This window comes from Armigeres subalbatus, chromosome 1, assembly GCF_024139115.2.
Source record: "Armigeres subalbatus isolate Guangzhou_Male chromosome 1, GZ_Asu_2, whole genome shotgun sequence".
Lineage (NCBI taxonomy): Eukaryota > Metazoa > Arthropoda > Insecta > Diptera > Culicidae > Armigeres > Armigeres subalbatus.
In genome coordinates this window covers 107,155,549-107,175,127 of record NC_085139.1, presented here as the reverse complement: position 1 = coordinate 107,175,127, position 19,579 = coordinate 107,155,549, and the positions used below count along the sequence as shown (strand labels likewise).

General features: G+C 41.8%; 1 protein-coding gene and 1 long non-coding RNA gene across 2 annotated transcripts; both read right to left on the bottom strand.

Annotated features, from left to right (window-relative positions):
* Positions 1–1,400: 1,400 nt before the first annotated feature.
* Positions 1,401–3,140, bottom strand: LOC134206402 (uncharacterized). The gene has a single exon (XM_062682118.1). It carries the CDS (start codon positions 3,138–3,140, stop codon positions 1,401–1,403), a length of 1,740 nt encoding a protein of 579 aa, XP_062538102.1.
* A 14,456-nt stretch (positions 3,141–17,596) lies between these two features.
* On the bottom strand, positions 17,597–18,878 carry LOC134205073 (uncharacterized). The gene is made up of 3 exons (XR_009978053.1): positions 18,799–18,878; positions 17,944–18,164; positions 17,597–17,870 (listed from the first exon to the last, which is right to left on the bottom strand). It is a non-coding gene; the product is annotated as an uncharacterized LOC134205073 (long non-coding RNA).
* Between the last annotated feature and the right edge of the window lie 701 nt (positions 18,879–19,579).

The following is a 19,579-nucleotide window of genomic DNA, read 5'->3' as shown; positions in this document are numbered from 1 at the left end:
CTCTCTCTCTATCTTGATCTTGATGGAAACTGATGGCAAGTGCACGTCGAGCTGTGAGCATTCAATGTCATCAAAATGACTTCCAAATGGAGGCTTGTTTACATATTTCGTTGACATTGTAAATATTTACTACTGGAAAACGTCATTTATTAGGTTAAAAATGCACCATGCACTGCTCACGATCAAATTTGAAAATATACGTACGCAGCCTAATAGGGTTGTAAAAAATATTGCTTTTCTCGTCGAAGAATATTGTGTACAATGCACGGAGAAACTCAATTCAAGACAAAATTTGTACGGGTTGTTATTCCCGGATAAAAGTGTACCATACACTGTTAGATGACTTTACCCATTAATGGGTACTATGTTATTGTTGATATTATTCCCACCGTGAAAAATTCACCCATTTTCTTTAAAAAGCGCCACTACTCATTAAAATGAGTAGTGGCACATTTTCAAGAAAATGGGTGAATTTTTCACGGTGGGAATAATATCAACAATAACATAGTACCCATTAATGGGTAAAGTCATCTAACCGTGTAGGCTCAACAGTGTAAACAGTTGAATTACCATACGCTCTACACACTTAAAATAAATCGCCGAATTCGGTAAAATTTTACCGAAATCTCAACAGCAGAACTGTTGTTTGTTTGTTTATTAGAGACACTTCACACCGCCATGGGTGCATTCGTGTCAGGGAGTATGTGTCTAAAATTTTGATTTACAACTAATTGAAATGAAATTCAGAATTATTCGTCCTTTTCCTTCGAGAGAGGAAACCATCTCATAATCTTTCTTCTCTTCAGCTTCACCTTCTCTCGTCCTAACGAATAAATTGTCAGTCACTTCTTCTGTGCAAACAAAGAATTATGTAAAGCATGTGGTACTGTAGACCGGAGGCACCGCCGTAACGACAACTCGTGCCGAAGTCTGCAGCGAACTCTGCTCTGCGTTGGTTGGTCATCTGTGGGAGAAAAGGTGCCACGATAACCTGTGAGGATATTAGCTCAGAGCTGGAACTTGCCTGTGGGACGCTTTGCCCCACAGTGCCAGCCGCTGTCGAAACCATTACACTAGTCTTGAAAACACCGACAACAGCCAGCACTGGGGAAGCGCTTTGTGTAATATTTCTTCGACGATTCGTCGGGGCCCTTTCCCGGATGAGAGGACTGCTGCTGCTTGGTAGCGACCTGGAATTTTTTGCGAGACAGTATCTGTTGTCGGTTGGAATAAACGAGTACTGACCTGTAGGACGTTTTGCCCCACAGTGCCAGCCGTTGCCGAAATTACTACACGATTGTATCCCGATCTGCCGGCAACAGCCGGCACTGGGGAAAGGCTTCGTGTAGCTCTGCCGATGATATAATTTTGCTGATACCATTTTTAAGACCTCCCACCATTCAGAGTTGCTCGTATAATCGCGTTTGGTGCAAGAACACCATAAGTTTCTTTGTTCTTCCTCCATCATTACTCAGGCCATCTTTCAGACTAATAGTGCTGATGTCGTTCTCCTGTCGTTCTTTCTCATACTTCCGACAATGCAAAATAAGGTGACGCACGTCGTTTACGGTTCCACAGCAATCATAGGTGGGCGGATGATCCTTTTTCAGCAGGAAAGTGTGGGCCAGCCGCGTGTGATCAATCCTCAACCGTTTTAGGGCACGCTGGTCGGCTACGCTACCCTGGTCTGCCCACCTATTCGTATCATATTTTATCTCCCTCAGCTTCGCGTCTCTACACTCATACCACTGACGGTCCCACCGGAGTCGTATCGCCTGTTTTACCATTCGTAACGCATCTTCTCCAGGGATAGGCGTGTCAATGACAGGCTGTTCCCTGGCCTCGTTCGCTAGTTGATCAGCCACAGTATTTCCGTTCACACCAGTGTGCCCGGGGATCCAGCAGAAACGGACAGGTTTGTTTTGTGCTGTTTGTTCTATTTCCTGGATCCACGGATGTTTCGATGCTCCCGATTCTAACGCCAACAAGCAGCTTGCAGAGTCCGTTAGTATCACCAAGTCGTCATTGATATTTCGCATAGTTACTGCCTTCTTGATGGCATACGCCTCAGCCGAGAAGACGCTGCATTCTTTTGGGAGACTAAACTTTCCGACTAGGCCATGGGAGTGGAAGGCGGACCCTACCTTGTCATCATGCTTGGAGCCATCTGTGTAAATTACTGGCGATCTGTGAAATTCGGTTGAAAGTAGCTGTTGGACGACTGGACGAACTCTGTCTGATGGGTCGCCGGCTCGGACACTGTTCTTTACATCCCATACTATCGACGGTTTACGTGCGTGCCAAACACGATTGCTCTGCCTTATGAGCTGGCCAACAGCGGGGAGCGCTGTACCCGTTACTTCGCGTACACGGTCGGAAGCTCGATGAACCAGCGGAAGGATGCTGTTGTGTCGACTTTTAGCTAACATCCGAATGGCCGTCCGTGCAATAGACTGAACGGCCAATAGTTCGAACGGTAGATTGCCAGCTTCAGCCATGACCGAGTTAATCGGGCTAGTTACGAATGCTCCGGAAGCGTGGCGGACCATTGTGTTATATGCAGGAGCGAGACTTTGCAGGGTTTCCGGACCTCCTCGGCTAACTAATCCTATTCCATATGTCAGCTTAGCGGTGATTAAAGCCGAGCCTACCTGCAGAAGAGTCGTGCGATTGCCACGCGGAAGTTTCGCTCCGATCATCTGCAGGATCCTTAGTCGCGATTCGCAAGCTTTCTTGGCCATCTTACAGTGCGGTTTGAACGTAAGTGTTCGATCGAGAGTGATACCTAGAATCCTTAGGCGATTGGTCTTCGGGATGGGGGATCGGTCTATGGTGATGCTCTGTGTCGGCTCACGACGTGCATTTGGACTACAATAGAATGTTTGCGATTTCGTCGCTGATATGGTGAATCCAACACTCTTCGTCCACTTATCCACTGCCTTGACTGCCGCATGCAGTTTCCGGTGCCAACCTTCCCCCTTTGACCTTCGTACTACGAGAAGGATGTCGTCCGCGTACAAAAGAATTTGAACTCCGTCTGGCAGCACACGGTAGATCGGCTGCATGGCCACGAGAAACAACGTCACGGACAAGACGGAACCTTGTGGAACTCCGTTCTCCTGCGGATATTGTTGAGACATGTGTCATCCTGTAGACACCTGGAAGGTGCGCTCCGAGAGAAAGCTTTGCAGCATGTTCAGCATGCGCCCTCGAATTCACCAAGATTTTAAGGTTCGTAGTATGCCATGTCGCCAGGTGGTGTCGTACGTCTTCGACAGATCAAGAGAGGCAATAAGACAGTGTTCGTCAGTGGTAGATAGCGACTTTTCAAGCTCGGCAAAATACGTGTCCGTACCGTGTCCTGCCCGAAAAGCATGTTGGCGCTTGTCGAGTCGTCCACTCAACTCTAGTTCGGTGATCAATCGGCGATTAATGATCCGTTCGAAGAGTTTAGCCATGCAGCTGGTGAGTGAGATTGGTCGAAATGCGTTGGCACCGGTCTCGTGGGAGTTAGATTTCGGGATCGGAATGACTATAGCATTCCGCCAACTTTCAGGAAATTTGCCACTGCGCCAGATATTGTTAAGCAGTTCAAGCAGGCACGTCTTCACGGACAGAGGCAGATGTTGTAGCAGAGGATACCCTATTGAATCTGGGCCTGTTGAGGCACCTTGCCCTTTGTCGAGGGCCCACAAAAGTTCACCGAGGGTGATATCGATGTTGTACACATCATCGCTGTTTTGCGAAAAATCGATGAGTTTTCGTTCAGCCGCCGCTTTCGCTATTTGGAACGAAGGAGGGTAGCTGGAGGTCGCAGATCTTTCGCTAGTTCTTCTGCTACTTCTTTGGGATCATCCGTGAACCCGTCCGATCGCTGGAGGACTACCGGACGCTGTCGCCGATTACCACGTAGAGTGTTCACGGTCCGCCACAATTCAGTCGACGTGCTGCTGGGTGATATTCTCGCCACGAACTTTTCCCACGATTGCTGCTTTGCCTGAGTGATCGCTTTTCGTGCTGCTGCCCTTGCTTCTTGAAATCTCGCCAGTGCTTCAGGGTGATCCGGGTCGGATGACTGGAGTCGTCGAAGGGAGCGAAGACACTTTCTTCTCCATCGGATTGCCGTTTTTGCTTCGGGGCACCACCACGGAGCCGCTTTTGGTCCAATTTTGCCGCTGGTCCGAGGTATAGATTTTATTGCTGCCGCTGTAATCTTCTCAGTAAAGCTGCTTACATCCCATTCGATATCTGGCCGGATTGTTTCTGCCGTGAGCTGTTCGTACAACGGCCAGTCAGCTTGGTCGTAGAGCCACTTCTGCCGCGCTGTCCGTTGATTCAACCATCCCTGGATGGAAACCGTGATCGGGAAGTGGTCGCTATTGTAAGTGTCCGTTAACGTACGCCAAGTGAACTTACGAGCCAGGCTTTCGGAGCAGATGGTCAAGTCGATGGCCGAAGTATTTCCCGTAGCCGGGTCGATACGAGTATGCGAGTGATCGTTTAGAATTACCAACTGTTTATTCAAAGTCGTTTCGGCGATGAAACGACCAAGCGGGTTCGAATGGTTTGAGCCCCACGCGAGATGATGCGCGTTGAAATCTCCGAGAAGCAGCACTGGACCTTCTAGTTGCTCGAACAACTCACCCATTGCGGCCTGACATTGAACAGAGCTCGGCGGAATGTACACAGAAACTACGGTTACCTGGATCGGTGCGTGAATGCGAGCAGCAATAAGATGCAGTGGGGTGTCGATCTGTACACGCTCAAATGGTATGCCTTCCCTTATAGCAAGGCCAACCCCGTGTTGCCAATAGTGCACGCTTTTTGATTCTAGGAGTAAGGTATAGTTCCTGCCGACGAAATCTGGTGGGACAACGGTTTGGTTCACTTTGGTCTCCTGGAGTGCCACGACGCAAGGTTCCAGATCGGCGATGAGGAGCTTCAGCTCACTAATGTTGGCCCTCAGACCACGCAGGTTCCACTGTAGAGCGAAAACGCCGCCAGAGCGACTATCCGTGATGGAGCATGTGACAGATGACGATGTGGATACTCTTCGCGTTGGTTGATCAACTGTGGGAGAAAAAGGTGCCACGATAATCTCTGGAGATGTGTGCTCAAAGCTGGAACTTGCCTGTGGGACGTTTTGCCCCACAGTGCCAGCCGCTGTCGAAACAATTACACTAGTTTTACCAATACCGACAACAGCCGGCACTGGGGAAGCGCTTTGTGTAATATTACTTCGACGATCCGATGAAGGGACATCTTCGGGAACCGCAGCTTGGAAGTGACCTGGAATGTTGGACGAGACAGTATCTGCCTGTGGTTGGAATAAGCGAGTACTGACCTGTGGGACGTCTTGCCCCACAGTGCCAGCCGTTGCCGAAACTACTACACGATTATTTCCAGATCTACCGGCAACAGCCGGCACTGGGGAAATACTTTGTGTAGTTCTGTGGACATCGTCGTTGCTGGTAACGCTTCTATCGGGTGTAAAAGCTGGGTAGATTATACTTGCTTGTGAATGGCGGTGGCCAGTGAAAAGAAGGGCTACCTCTTCTCTCTGCCGTCTATTTCGAGTTTCCGTTATCGTGGTGTGTTCAGTATTTTGATCGGTTACGGAGGCGAATTCGTCATCAACGGGTTGGGGTAAAACGTCCCGGATGACTCCTTCGACCTGCCATACTTGCGTCGGAAGAGGTACTACACTTTCCTACTTCCGAACCGATTAAGCTCATTGTTGTAATTCATGCGCTGTTGAGAAGTGGAGTTATCGAAGACCTTGTTGACTTGGGCATGTCTCCGGTATCTCCGACTCCTCGCTGGAAAAATCCATTTGCGTGAGGTCGTGGGTAACAGCGGTCTTTTTCGGTGGCGGGCTTGGGTCTGGTGAGGTTGCCGGTTTGGTGTGATTGGTCTTTTGAAGTCGTCCACGCTTACTCTCCTGAACGACTGGGGAGTTGTTCCTCGATCGAGTGGTGACGCCTATCGTCATGTGGACTGGTCGTTGTTCATGGCTGTGGTGCGGCTTTTCGTTGCTGATGGTTTCGTAGTCTTGATTCTGTTTTACTTTGCCGATTTGCTGCCGGATTTTTATTTGGTTAACGATTGCCGTCATTTGCTCGATACGTTCATCCTTCCGTTTACTTTCTTCATGCAGTCGGGCGATTTCTTTATCATCATGGCCATTTCCAGTTCCTTCAGCTTTCTCTCGATCACGGTCTGCTGTGCTGCTGCTTGCGCTTAACTATTTCCTATTTGCTGTTCAGCACGTTTTCTGGCCTCTGGAAAACTCAAATTGTTACGCACTTTGATTTTGATTACCTCTACTTCTTTTTTATAAACCGGGCACTGGCGATTAGTCGGTCTGTGGTTGCCCTTGCAGTTCTGACAGGACGGTGCCTTATCGCATTCTTCTCCGTGAAAATTATCGGAACAGTTAAAGCAGCGTTGCGGTCCAGGGCATCGTATACGTGTGTGGCCGTAGCTGAAACACCCATAACATAGCATGGGATTCGGAAAGTACGGACGGGTGGGAACACGTAGCAGGCCGACTTTGATGAATTCTGGGAACGTGGTCTTACAGAATGTAAGGATCAACGCAGGCGTATTTACCTTTTTACCACCCTCATTCCTGGTGATGCGTTGTACACGGACAACATTTTCGTTGATTAGTTCTGTTAGGATATCCTTTTCTTCCATGTAAATCAGCTCAAAGCAGGAGATGACGCATCTGCTAGTGTTCAGATTTGGATGGGGAATGACTTCAACGTCGGTTCCGTCGATGAGCGATTTCAGTTTGAGCAGTTTGGTAACTTGGGCTGGATCCCGAACACACAAAGTGTATTTTGTGCCTTGTGCTTCGGTTTTAGCACTTTCGATGGCTCCACCGGCACATGCTTCAACCGTTTTTCCAATGATAAAAGGATTGATCGGCAGTGTGGCACCATCTTTTGCGGTTAGCTGAAGGAACGTTAATTCACCAAACTTGTTTGTTGGATCCATATAATTTGGTAGTCTACGTCCAACAGACCCTCCGGGGTCGCCGCTACTAGCGGCCGCCATGTTGAATTAGGTTGATTGTACCACTATGGCAACGGTCACCCGTTACCTACCCCAAATGGACTAACGAAGAATACACCCAACTTTCTATGTCCCTTTAACCTCAAATTTATGTAATTCTTGGTATTTCACGCCCCACTGTAGGCACACAATTACGGCGGACACTGTAAGATTCCCAGTATACACTTTCGGACACTATTCAGTATTTAATTTTTCCTTCGAGATTTCGAAACTTTTCGACACTTTTTATTTTCACCAAAAATCTTCCTCTGGGTGTACCGCTACCCACACCATCGACAACTGAATGAAAACAGCCGGACGATGGCTGTTTGTTTTGGTTGTCTCCAGCACGTGTTGAATACACTTTTCACTTCGCTTATCCGTTTTTTCGTCGATTCACAGCTAGTCTTCACTGTTGCGATTTTGTAGCACTGTATACACTTGTTCGTGAACGTTTGAAACGCGGCGGCCGCGAATTACAGGGGGAAATACCTGTCGTATTCCGAGAGCGCGCACTATGCCACCGCACGAGACGGTGTGTCGATCACGATGAACAGCAGAACTGTTCGGTAAATAATTTAACTGATTTTCGGTGATTTTGACAGTTGAGCAATGGAAAAATTACAAAAATCTGTAAAAATAAATTACCGAACAGTTCTGCTGTTGAGATTTCAGTAAAATTTACCGAATACGGTGAAATGAAGGTAAGTGTGTACGGTTTACAATCCAGCTTGTTACGCTAGCCATAAATCTGGTGATTCAAATTGACAGATGCCGTGAAGTACTTTTATCAGAGCATCATAGTCACCTTTGAATAAAAGTATGTTTAGCAATTTGTCAAAATGTTCGATAGCTTATTCCGTCTCACGGTATTTCAGGTTAATAATATGTACGTAATAATAATTATTCTTTTCAGATTTGCTGCAGCCGAATTGCACATATGTAGGTATTGGAAAAGCATACAAACACACTACCTATGATACAGCGTATGCTCTACGACTTCTATTCGAATCAGTTCCCCGGATTCATAAGAAATGCTCTTTATTCTGGCAACCCACCATTGTTATTCGAATAAGTCTCTAGAACTGACATATGTAGCTGGAAAATTAAATCGCTTACAAAAATCGGTTATCGAAAATCGACGTTCTCCGCGTTCCACTGCACGGACGCTATATGCGCTGAACAGCATCAGATACCACATTCACGTAAAATTGTAGACCACCTCACTCTGGAGATTTAGATTACCAACCATTGTTGCGATTACTGTCTAAATGATCTCATCAATAGAATATATCTTGTTTTAATCAATTCCAGAACGAGGTAAAAGGGCCAAACGTGCCTACAGTTGAGAGATAAGTTTGCTCTTCAAATTTGGGTAGTCTTCGGCATTCTCTAAAGGCAAATGGCATTCACAGAAAAGCACCATTCGAAACCATCGTACTCGTACCCTTCGACCATCCTTGAAATCCGCGTCCCTAGTGACGTCGAACGATGAGCAATCGTCAAAATAACGACTCGTGCGCTTCTCGAGTTAGTAATATGTATTAGAAGTAGATTTTCAGGAAAGTTATGAATTTATCGATCTGACGAGGTTAACGTGAAGAAAATCTTTGCATAATTAGTTAGTTGCCTTTTTTTAAAGATTGAAGTCAGATACCGTTCCGCCATGACTTGCTCCAAGGATGCTCAATAATAGTACGAGGTCAGTAGTTCTTGAATAGGCTAAAAAAGAGAAAATTTGTTTAGAACGTATCAAATTAGATCAAATTGAAATCGAATATGAAAACAATAAACAAGTTGACGTTTCCATGCCTAAACAATATTTTTCAAAATAACAAAGCATACTTTGATGAAATTATAAAAATTATAGTGGACACAGCAAACGTCAGAAGGGGTGATTCAAAATTTGTAGCATGACCTGCGTAAAAACCTGGATAGGATATATAGTTTCTTGATGGTTGTCCATATTGTATCAACACCGTGGATATAATAAGTCAACATAGTTCTCTAATATAACAATACTTCCAATTGTTTTTAGACCATTTAGTGCATACATTTTAATCATTGATAACTTCTGAAAATTTTGTTCAAATTTCATATAAGCAATATAACAATATTTATCCCATTGCCGCCAATATGCATTATTTTTCTTAAAATTCCATTGTTGAACGGTAAAGCCGTCATAATTAAGAAATCCAATATCGTATTGTTTTACTATAAAAATACAATTCAATCTAATGTAATTTGAACGGTTTTCTTCGGCTGTTTCAACAATATATTTACGATACACTCTATTGTTTAACAAAAAAAAGTGTATGAAAAAATCTCAGATTTTGTATAGTTACGATACTTAACAACCCGTACGTTCTAATGCGAAAACTTCATTTACAATTTAATGAATGGTTCATAACAATACATTCTAATGTATTTCTATTATTTCATTTACAATAAAATCTATTGTAAATTTATTGTGTTTTATACACTGGTAGAAATGTTGTAGTAAATACATCTGCCGAAACCTGTTTAGCTTTACTATGCTAGAACATAGTAGAGGTGATCCCAAAATAATATGAAGACAACCATATTTTAGTTGACATTACTATGTAATCCAAGCGAACCAGTTACCATGGACCATAGTTATCCCAAACCAAACTTGTTGTAAACAAAGTTATCATTTCACCATGTTACCAGGTTTATTCATGGTTAAATTCACCGCATCCCAGTTCATTTTATTTGCGGCAAGATACGATTTTTTCGCCATTGCCGTCCAATCGAAATCAGTTTCATTTTGCTGAGGATTAATTTGAGGGTTTTCCAGATAGATATTTACGACGGTGAGTAATTTCATCGATGATTATGAAATGTGTCTATAATGATATTGATTTCCAGTGAAGACGATGCGGACACCATTGATCGGCACCAAAGGTCCATTCTAATAATCCTGCATTATGGTGAAGTTTGTTATGGTGATCATGACGAAACGGCCCCGATATTTGCTGGCAATATCGCTATTTCCAGAGTATGCCAAAAGAAGCAAAAATACCCATAGCAATTGGTGCTGAAGCTACTGATTACACTTCACAGTGAATCGACAGTGAAAACAAAGTTTCGGAATCCAATACAAGATGGTTTCTAATGTGGTTTCTGTAATGCGGTGTAATTCATCAGATCGTGTTTTATGTGATTACCCTTCCATTTGAATGCATCCACACAAAGATCCCCACCCGGCTCACGCAACTGATTTCAGATTTATAATATGTGTATCATTTTATTGTGTTTAATGAAATTTAATAAAAGTTCAAATCGAAATGCAATCGTTGTTTGTTATTGTTCAACAAAAATATCACATCACGAAAACCATTCTTCACAGTTAGAATTACCATGTGCATATTATATCAAGCATAGTAAATTTGACATCAAAAATGGTTAGCTGTGCTACGGTCTTTCGCGGAGAAGGCATAGTAAAGCTGACCACAAACGCAGTAGTTTCAATTGCGTTTTGCGTTCTACCGAAATCAATCGGTAAAATGTTTTTAATTTCACCCTCAATATGGTATGCGTTACTATTCTTTTCTTTTCAGTGTAGTGATGTTACAATAAATTGTATTGTTTTTCTATGATATTTTTTATTCGGGTTGCGCTTTTTGCACTTTACAAGAGTTTTGCGAGATTTTTTTTCTCACAGTCATCTTTTTCTCACACTCAATACACTCAAAAAAGTTTTATTTTCCGTGTATAATATTTGTGTGTGAGTGCTCAATCTGAAAACAAATAGACGTCAAATCATGGCGGGAATCGATTTACCCAAGAAACCATTAAGCACTTTAATAAGCCGTATTCATACCATATAACAGCTTTTCAGTGCCTATAAGCTCTATATATGTTTTTCAAATGCTTATTGGCAGTATAAGCCTCAAGCAGCAGAAGAAGCCGTATATCGGTATAAAACGCTTAGATGTAAAGCTAATCAGCTCTGTAGATATACAAGCCGAATAAGAGAACCTTCATTACCAATTTAGAGCTATCATCCATGACGTTTGGGTGAAATCATAAACAATAACGCCCATAATTTTATAAGCTGTCTCTTTCACTCGCATTTGAAACAGATAGTTTTGAAAATCAGCTATGTACAATAACAATGTTATTGATAATGTTTATCATTTACGTATAGGAAATGCATGATTCTTGTTTCAGGAGCTGTGGATTTGTTTTATATTTAGCTTATACTAATCGCCACCTGAAAGGCTCGCTGAAGGGAACTTTCAAATAGGCTTTATTTGAAAAGTGTAGTGTGGTTCATTATATTCAATAGTAAATAAGTCGTACACGAATTGCGCTTTTTTAACATTTCCCTCGCCATTGACATGGAAGCAGATAGAATCGTTGAGGCGAATAGAATCCTTATCTTGATTAACCCTTCCCAGCAATAGATCCACTTAGTTTGGAGATGGATCAGATGGCACGGCGACCAACTAAAACTAAATCCATCGTCCAAGCATAAGTTCAAGACCGGATTTTAATAACAAAATAACAAAAAGATCCATCGAGTCCCACCCAACGGGAAGAAAAAGATAGAACGTATCAGAATGTAAATAAATATTTTTCGTTTCATTTTTTTTTCGTTCAATTTACAACTCGTCTAAATGTTTTGACACTTACGCATAGGCATGGAAAATAGTAGGGGCAAGCACTATATTGGCCAAATAATTCGCCAAAAGCGGCTTTTGAGCAGCACTCAAGCTCAATTTAGATCTAATTAGCACTGTTACCATATCTTTAAGGTGACTATAGAACTGAATTAAAGTCATTTTTAACGGCTTAAGGTTGGTATCGTGTTCAAAAGAAATTTCTTTTTCTATCTCAATCACATGTTAAATTCCGTTCACTGAATCGGAAAAGTAAAGAATCGAAACAAAATTCTTACAGCAGTATCCACATGAAAAGAACAAAAAACAAAATTGGCATTTGTAAGGTTCCCGCGCAAAGTAATGGGAGCTGTCACTTTACTTTCGGAAAAATATTCTGCTCGATTATTCCGTAAGTAAAAGTGACAATTTGCTCCATGCAGATCAGTTGTCAAAATTCCTCTTGGTAATATTGAACAAAATTCCGTAACCTCTCTACTTTTTAAGTCGATACTGGCCTTTAGTGGTTACTTGGGTAATATACATGCTTACATGTGACTAACGAGTAATGGGTTATAATTGGGTAAATTTCAATAACAAAAATCGATCAACCCGAAATCAGAGTGAGTGTGAGAAAAAGAAGCGGGCAAATCACAATCTACACATAACTCTTCAAATTGGTGAAATCGGCAATAAGTATCGTAACTATATACAATATCTGAAATTTTTGCAAACACTTTGTTTTTGTAAAACAATAGAGTGTTTGTTGAAAAATCCAAAGAAATCCGTTCAAATTACAGTAGACGTTCGATAACTGAAAGTCATTTATTGCGCATATTCCGCCTTATTAGATCCCTGCGCGCAAATTATTTGCGTGAATATTTTCCCCGTGTCACAAACAAAAATGAATTGACACTGTTTGTTGTTTGTTTGAGTAAACAAAAATACGTGTGTCCGATAAATAACATAAAATAAAACAATTACAAAGATACTTTGAATGTATTGGTGTGCACTAGACTGGCCCAGGAAACAAAAAGTTGTCTAATTCCACGGGGCACCCCCCAGGATTGTGTCTTCGGGTGAGAAAATCAATCTCTGAAAATTTCAGCTCAATCGCTTGTTGCATAAGCTGGCGCATTTGATTTGAAGTTTGTATGGGGATTTCAGCCAAAATGTATAGGAAAATACACCTCCGTCACTCATTCGATCTGGAAATTGGTTCTGATTGCTCGATTGACCTCAGAATTGCAAAAACGGTAGTTGGTATGCTATAGAACAATTTCACAGAACATTGTATGATGATTAAATGAACTTTTATATAGGTTAACGGCATTCGTTAACTGGAAAGTAAACATTTTGCAGTTATCGAACGGTTACTGTACATTAGATTGAATTGTATATTTATAGTAAAACAATACGATATCAAAACCGTCTAAGACGAATTAAGGTGGTTATAAAACAGAGCCACAAATCGGCCATCTTGGAAACCACGTGCTTTTTCTAGTGATTTTTCAAGAGCACGAATTGAGAGAACAACAACGCCCATGGGGATCACAACATCTGTAGATCGTTTGATTACTCATGCTAAGCAATTGACTTTAATTTCAGCATTGTACAAAAAATATTACGCTGGTTTTGAACTTTTGATAATAGGAATAGAAAACCGTGTGGTGAATTTGAAATTCACCACATGGCTTGATTGTATAATCACCTTAAGTACTGTCCATTTAATTCCACCAGGTAATAATTAAATGGACAGTATACTTAATTCGTCTTAGACGGTTTAATACATTTCACTAAAAGAGCATAATATATTTTTCTGAATACGATATCAGATTTCTCAATTATGACGGCTTTAAGGCATACCTTACACCTCGGGAAAATTTTCCGCTGGATTTTGGTCCCCGTGCATTTTAAATGGGGCCGGGGTTTTGATTTTCCGTGCCCAAATCCCGAAAACATCGCATATACAAAAATACACGGGGAAAAATCTGCGGACCAAATTCCCGATGTGTGAGGCTACCTTTACCATTCAACAATGAAATTTAAAGAAAAATAAGGCATAGTTGCCGCAATGAGGTAAATCAAGACAAAATTTTCAAACGACTTATCTGCTTTTGTAAATAAAGTGTCAAACGAAGATTTGACGAATCTGATAGCTCTCCCACGCAAACCAACACCATCAACAGGTAGGTGAAGGATTCCGCTACCTGTTGATAGTGTTGATTTGCGTGGGAGAGCTATCAGATTCGTCAAATCGTCGTTTGAATCTTTGTTTACAAACGCAGATAAGTCGTTTTGAAAATTTTGTCTTGAAATATTGTTATATTGCTAATACGAAATTTTAACAAAGTTTTCCCCGGGAATTGACTGATATCCCATCGTTATTAGCTGGTTATGGAACAACTTTTCGCAAGGGCAGCTGTTGTATAATTGGTAATACGTCCGTGTACTTAATGGAATAGTGTGGGTTCAAGTCCCACCGGCAGCCGAATCTTTTTTCGCAATATCTCATAAAAACACCCTAAAATGGCCAACTTAACTATGTGCATCAAAATTAAACATCTTTTCCAAAAAAATAATTCTTACCTTTTTCTTGCTGCATTCAGCTAAAACCCTAACATCCCAAGTAACCATGAAGCTATATATGCTTGTAAAAAACACAGCCCTAAAAGTTGACTTAAAGTGGAAAAGGGCAATTATAATATAATTGATACACGGTGGTGATGGCGTACATTGTAGTTTGTTTTTGCCGTGCTGTGTTAATTAGTATTAATTTCGTGTGAAATTGGTGAAGTGCCGCGGGAAAAGTTGTTTTAACGTGTGCCCATAAGTGGATAATATCAGGATAAGTAGGAGATAAATCATCTCCATAGCTTGTTTCTGTTTAATTTGTGTTTTATTTCTCGCCACAGTGGCAATAAACGAAAGCCGAACAGGCTAATTCGTGGGCCAGCTGTGGATGATTTTTTAATTGTTTTTCAATCGTCTCTCTGTGTGTATTTGCAAGCAGCGCGTCCACTGCTGTGTGAAGGCATAAGCAAGTACTTCAAATGCAAAGTGGGGATAGCAATCAACGCGTTTCCCTTGCTCTGCTTCCAATGCGAGCGATATTGCCATGCACACTGTGGCTCGGTGGATAACAAAGCAGCAGCAAGACTGATGATGCCTGTCCAGCCTGCATTGCGGCGAGCAGAGTAAGTTGCTTCTGGATGCCAAAATGATGGAAGAAGGTATGAAGAATATTTCTTCTCTATCTGAATCTATCATTGACATTCGAAATCAACTTACTGCTCAGATTGGCATCGCTTTAAAGAACGGGATGGATGAAATTGTCCAAAATGTAAATGCTTCAATAAAAGGACTTGAATTATTGGTTAATAGTAAAATGGAATCTATGACTAGTTCATTTTTTCAATTTAATGCGGATAAAGGTAAAATAGCTGCAATGAAAAAACGCAGGACTCGTCAAGATTGGTTCAATCGGAATCATCTTCTAGTGCGCGTAAAAAACGGAAAATTAGTAATAAGGATGAAATTGTAGTTAATTCAAATGACGATGTTTTTGATGACGATGCTCCATTCGTTACGGTTGTCAGAAAAAGAAATAAAAAAAGTACTAGTAAAGTGCCTGAAATTGTGAAGCCAAAAGATCGTAAGACTCGTCCTGTCATTGTGGTTAAACCGAAGCAGTCAGATCAGAGTAGTGATGATACTCGAAAGTTTTTGAATAACACCTTAGATCCAAAGATACACAAAATTAGTAACTTTAGGAACGGGAAAGATGGCTCCATTATTGTTGAGTGTGCAACTGGTTATAATATAGATGAAGTGAAAAATGGCATGCAAAACGAATTGGGTGAAAACTATACTGCTGTTGTCCCAACATCGGTGCCAAGATTAAAAGTGTTGGGTATGAGCAAGGGGTAAACCACTCGGCACAATGTGCCCGCGGCACAGTTCGGCACACTTTCGGCACATCTGGGCACCCTTCTTTGCTTTTTCCAGCTTTGACAGTTGAGCTGTCAGTGTCAAGAGTGGTTAACATAAAAAAGAAAAAAAAACAAAATGTGTCAGCCATCATCATTTTCAAGTGCATTTTTTTCTACAAAATATCGCCTCCGAGATTGCCACAAAAGCAAGTAAATACTTGTAATAAACAGCGCCATAAGAAACACCAACGTGTATTCTTCCGGAAAACCATTAAAAACAAGAGCAACAGTAGTCGCAGGCCGAAAAAAATGACACAGAAAGTTTGTCATCCGCGGAGCACATTTCATCATCCTTTGCTTCCAGCGCTTCCACCATACCGCTGAATCACCTGTTTACCGAAAAATCCCAACAACAGGATCAGGAATGTTCGTCACATCAGCATGCAGTACAGAAAGACTCGAACGCAATCGGCGAATATTGTTCGTGTTCCATAAGGAGCGAAGTGACTAGTGTTGACGAATCCTGATGAGAAAATTAAGCCGTAAACATTTATGTACAATCAGACCAAGCACCGGATGCCCGTTCTTAGGTTTGTACGGCAGTCCTTTAAAGATTACTACCAGGCCATATTTGGAATGGTGCACCAGTGTCACAAAAAGCTAAAGCTGTTGGATACCGGGGCCGGTAATCCGAATATTTTTAATCAAGTGAGATGGCGTATACTTAAGATATTTAAACGCAAAGGAGCTTGGAGGGTCTGGAGCATATCACTTCGAGGTAACCGTCAGCGACAATGGCAAGACAGCGTATTGTATGAATATTACGGTGGTATGTTTTTTGTCAAATTAAATGAGAAATGATAACTTAATGTTATTTTTTTTCATTTTCATTCAGAGCCAGCGGCTTGAAGTAAGCAAGATGTTGGGAAGCTCCTTCGCAATTCCATTGAAGCTGCCTTTGACTGCATTCCAACGAGCACTGCAACCGATGGCGGTATTCGTAGCACAGGAGCAATAACATGAAGAGAAAAGCAAATTGCGTGTGAGACTTCAAAAGACATGGGCGGGAAAACCAACAGTGTTGCTCGGTACGAAGAAATCGTGAACCAATTTGATAATCACTGGAGTTATCTTGTCAACAAATGCCAACTTGTTACACGTTTAATGCTGCTTTGCTGTCCTTGGAAAACGTCATAACAGTCACAACGTCGGATAGAAGAAACCAATCAAATCATTTAAAAGCGACCAGACGTCATCTACCCACAATGATATTGTAACTAGGGAGCGTCCACAAATTACGTAACGCTTAGAGGGGGAGGGGGATTGAGCGAAGTGTGACGATCCATACAAAATTTTCAGATATTTCATACAAAAAGTGTGACATAGGGGGAGGGGGGGTTGAAAATGCCCAATTTTTGCGTTACGTAATTAAAGGATCTTCCCCTACAACAGCAAACGCATTGTCTCCTTCGTCGAACTCTATTACTTCCTCTTTACCATCTTTAAACCAATGTGAAACCAGAGCCATAAGCCAGTTGCTTGCGACAGTAATCCCAACTAAGTACGGCACGATAGTCTTTCGAAAAATACAATGTCTTTTTGGTTTTCGTTGTCATTCGCCCTTCTACAATAGATCCGAATTTCAAAGATGGCTTCGCCCAGTGGCGTAGCCAGAAAATTGGTCTGGGGGGGGTTTTCTGAACAATTTTTTTTTCGAAAAAAAAATTTTCTTCCAAAAAAATTGTCTTTGGGGGGGGTTTTATGCCCAAAACCATCCCCGTGGCTACGCCACTGGCTTCGCCTTATGAGCGACTATTATTGTACACTGAATCGATGTGGCCGTTCTCTACTATTCGTATTACTATTGTACTCGGCTTGAAATTGCCAAACTTCACCGTAATATATAGCAGACCAGATAGGTGGGACAAGTGTGTAATAAAAATAAAATTTGTTTTGTAATTATTTATGTGTTTCGTTTTTTACATAATAATTTTACAATATTTGTAGAGATTTAACGGTTTCTCTCGGATCGAGCGGCGTTCTTCAAATGCAATAGCTTGCCAGCTGCCTATTGGATCATAATCGTACTTAATGAGCGTAAGCATCCGAGTATTTTTTTGTCCGCGCCAAGGTATTTTTAATTGATACCGGGCATGATTAATAACTGCGATAAATGTGGGAAATTGTTCCACGGCGTTCGGGTATATATTATTCCTTAGACGGTACGATGGATGAATAGTCGGGAAAGGCAGACCTAATAATAATAATAATAATAATAATAATCGTATTATCGGTATTTGTTGTTGAATCGACATTACCTAACTTACCATGATGTTCTGTTTCTTGGAGGTATCTTGTATAGTGGTGCTGGATAATGATGCATAAAAATTCCGGCCGTTGCGCTTGTCATCCTCTTCATGTTGAAATAGAACAACTACAAGGCGATCGTATTGGAAATAGTTCCTTTTATTTCTGGACCTCCAAATGGCACTTTTCCGTTTTGTTCATCATGCGTTCGGTGTCCTCCATGATAAGGTGACGCTTGCCGCTGATGAATGTAATATGAATTTTCGGCAAGGGTAGGTATTTCTTCAAATAGTGAGTTAGTTTAAATGCTGGCCCGGATCAACGACTACGACGCAGGCCACGCTTTTTGTTGCCAGATCCTTTTTACGCATGAGCTGAACTTCCTGGGTGAAATTATTCCTCACCGTCAATACACCGGTGATGTAACCGGCAATACACTTAACCTCGAAGACACCGCCATCAAAATCAAAAATCACAATATTGTGCTCGCAGTCGGCCTTCATATCCATAGGTCTGCAGACCATAGGCAATACCAACAATACGGAGATGGAGATGGTACTGATATCATTGGTAGACCCGACGACGACAACGATGCCGCTGCTAGCCATTGAAGTGTATACAGACACATCGGTGATGCCTACACCATGGAACTGATATTCTCTGGGAAGGGACTGTTCGACTTTGGCTTGCCGTCGACAGAGATCTGATGCTTCATGTTGGCCTGGATGACTGGACCATCAAACTTGCAGCTGATCCGTACTTGATATGGATGTTGGCTGGTTTCATGATGAACTGGCGGCATCTTATATCAGGCGCTCCTATCGGTGAACGTTACGTATGATTGCCCTGGTCGTTGTCAATGATTTTGATCTTACGATGGAATGTATACCGACGCAACGAAAAATCACTTATATTTTCGTAATGAATAACTGGAATAACTATAGAATTATTGAATTATTCTTTTGCACACCTAACAGGACATCTTTTGATAAAAACAAATAACAAACAACAATAATTATTCCGTGATGCCATATGATCATAAAACCAGTGCACCCAAAATAATATTATTTTTGCTTCGGCACATTTCGGCACAGTGTAAGGCACAGTGGGCACAATTAGTCACTTTGAAAGTGTGCCGAGTGGTTTACCCCTTGGGTATGAGCGATAAATATTCCTCCGATGACTTCATTGACTTTCTCAAAAGTCATAATGAAGACATCGCTATTAATGATGTGAAAGTAATTAATGTTTACGAAAATCCTCGCTTCAAATACAAGCAGTTCAATGCCGTGATTGAAGTAGATAAGGATACATATAGTTGTTTGTTGACCGCGAGAAAAGTAAATATAAGGTTTGATCGGTGCCTTGTTAAACCCGCGATTAATGTTTTGAGATGCTTCCAATGTGGAGAATTCGGGCACATGAGTACAGAATGTAAAAACCACATTGCGTGCTCTAAGATGCAACGATAGTCACAAAACTTCTGAGTGCACGTCAACTGTATTGAAATGCGTTAATTGTTTAAAAATGAACCGGGAGCGTAATATGAAGTTGGACGTTAATCATCCAGCATTTAGTACTGAGTGTAAGATCTACAAGAAATTGTTTGATCAAAAGAAAAAGCGGCTTGCGTTTCAATGAATAGCAACCAAGTTC